This window comes from Primulina huaijiensis, unplaced genomic scaffold, assembly GCF_012295235.1.
Source record: "Primulina huaijiensis isolate GDHJ02 unplaced genomic scaffold, ASM1229523v2 scaffold207362, whole genome shotgun sequence".
In the NCBI taxonomy this organism is placed as follows: Eukaryota; Viridiplantae; Streptophyta; class Magnoliopsida; order Lamiales; family Gesneriaceae; genus Primulina; species Primulina huaijiensis.
In genome coordinates, this window is record NW_027354832.1 from 534 (window position 1) to 2743 (window position 2210).

Here is a 2210-nt window from a genome sequence, read left to right on the forward strand (position 1 = left end):
AAATGAACATGGATCTGTGAACACAAAAATTTATTTAAGACGATTTTACGGATGAATTTTGTGTTACAAATATTTTAATTAGATCATTCATAAAAAATTATTAATTTTAATGTGAAACGTATGATTTTGTAAAATATTAAATTGATGTCATGAAATCAAACCAAAATTTCATGTTTTAATATATTATAAATAAAGATAAATCAATATATATAACATAAAAAATATATAGTTTCATAAACACTTTAATCAATAAATAAATATATTGAACAAGTAAATTTTTTTTAAAAAAATTAAATTTAAACTATAATAAATTTAATATTAGGTCAAAAAATTAATGCAATAAAAATGTTTTATAAGAATGTTGTGAAATACTTGACTTTAGGGTTCTAAAAACAAAACCTAAAGAAAAAGAAAGAAAGAAAAATCAGCCACGAGTACCCCGGTACTTTTGCTTTGCAGATTCTCTCTCCAATAATCACAGTATTCTCATGCGATGGAGAGGAACCCACCTCATTTTCCACTTCCTGATATACACACAGAAACAAGAAAGGATGAAACAACAATACCATGTTTTCTTTGAATCTTGATTATGGAGAGAGAAGCCTGGCATGGGTCCAACAATGTCACAGCGGTACAGAGATGATATAGCGACAAATATGTACGTTTCTGCTGCGATTTGTGTAGTATGTGGTTGTAGGGGTCTCCCCACCTTCCCTATTCCTTCACAAATCAAGGGTTGTTAATTAATTAATTGTTTGAAAATATTTCTATGTGTGCGTCTGCTTTTCTGAGCGATACAAGTTCTTGCAGAGAAGCTTTTTGCACCAAAAAGTCGTAGAGATTTGCAGTTTATGGTAAATGTGGAGCAGAAGAAGCTCAGCAGTAGGCAGAGGGAAGAAGAATCCGCCGTCCCTTCAGTGGCAGCAATTGCTGGCTTTTGATCTGTATCAGTCTTCCTTGGTTCATTAAGATAAGATTTACTGCTGAAAGAATTGCAGAGACCCCACTTCTTTTTCAAGTGTAAGATAAACGAGGCTTGTTAAATTCTTTTCAAGATTCGGAAAAGATTAGGTTTTTCTTGCAGTGCTTTGATGGAGACGTACGGAGAGGAAATTTTGTGGTGCTTTTTTGTTGTGTGCATTTAATTTTGTGGTTTGTAGAGAGAATCTGCAGTTGTGGCTACTAGCAGGAGGCTGCAGCCTTCGGATTCCGGCGCTTTTGCAGAGTGGGTGGCTTCATCTTCCTCCGCCGTGGGGGACCTCTCGTTGGGCTTCAATGCAGGCCCCGCCTCTGCTGCTGTTGGCTCCAGCGCCATCAATAGCAGCGGTAGTCTGTGGGCATCCACCAACGCCGCCTCAGCCGGGAGATATATCAACAGCGGGATTCCCCCTGAACTCTTCTTCGTTGCGCCTGCCTCGTCGTTTCACAACCAGCACCACCGGGAGGCTGCTGGCGGGGCCACCATCAACTTCGACTCTAACACCCTCACTTCCTCCAACTCCGCTGGTGTTGGGGTTGGAGTGATCCCTCTTCTCGCAGCCACCCCTCGTCTAGCACCACGGACTACCTTCGCAGCTGATGAAACCACGCTACGCACCTCGTGCAACCGCGGCGGCGGCGGGATTCAGCTGTTGCATCAACAACAGGGACATAATCCTTCTTCCCACATGAAGAAACCCATGAATTTTGATCACACGAAGATGCTTCAAAGTGGAAGCAGTTGCGGTGGAAATATCGGAGGGCCTTCTTTATTTGGAGCCACTTCCTGTCAAGACTGTGGAAACCAAGCCAAGAAAGATTGCACCTACCGGAGATGTAGGTCTTGTTGTAAAAGTAGAGGTTACGATTGCACCACGCATGTAAAGAGCACTTGGGTTCCGGCGGTGTGCCGCCGCGAGCGGAAACTCACGGCCACAGCTGGATCTTCGCAGTCTACTTCTGGTGTCAAGAAACCTAGACTCGGCGGCGGTGCTTCTCAAACAACAACCACCGGATCCCCTACCACAAATTCCAACACCTCCCCTCCAAGAAGCTTCGACACCAGTTCTAGCCATCAAGGTACATTTACATTATGCCTCAAGAAATATACTCTTAAATTTCATCACTTTTAGGTTATTTCTAATTTTCATTTTACTTATTGTGATCTTATTATTTACTACATTGATGTATGATATAATCATGAACTCCACCATATATTCTGTGTCATTTAT

General features: G+C 41.3%; 1 protein-coding gene across 1 annotated transcript; it reads left to right on the forward strand.

Moving 5' to 3' along the window:
- The first annotated feature begins 858 nt into the window (after window positions 1-858).
- On the forward strand, window positions 859-2126 carry LOC140966611 (uncharacterized). The gene is made up of 2 exons (XM_073426870.1): window positions 859-960; window positions 1161-2126. The coding sequence occupies exons 1-2, from the start codon at window positions 859-861 to the stop codon at window positions 2109-2111; spliced, it is 1053 nt and encodes a 350-aa protein (XP_073282971.1). The 3' UTR covers window positions 2112-2126.
- The last annotated feature ends 84 nt before the right edge of the window (window positions 2127-2210 follow it).

Coding starts and splice junctions, on each gene's coding strand:
- LOC140966611 (XM_073426870.1), top strand. CDS start 859: ATGTGGAGCAGAAGAAGCTCAGCAGTAGGCAGAGGGAAGAAGAATCCG. Junction 961..1,160: donor ATCTGTATCAGTCTTCCTTG/GTTCATTAAGAT, acceptor TGTGGTTTGTAG/AGAGAATCTGCAGTTGTGGC.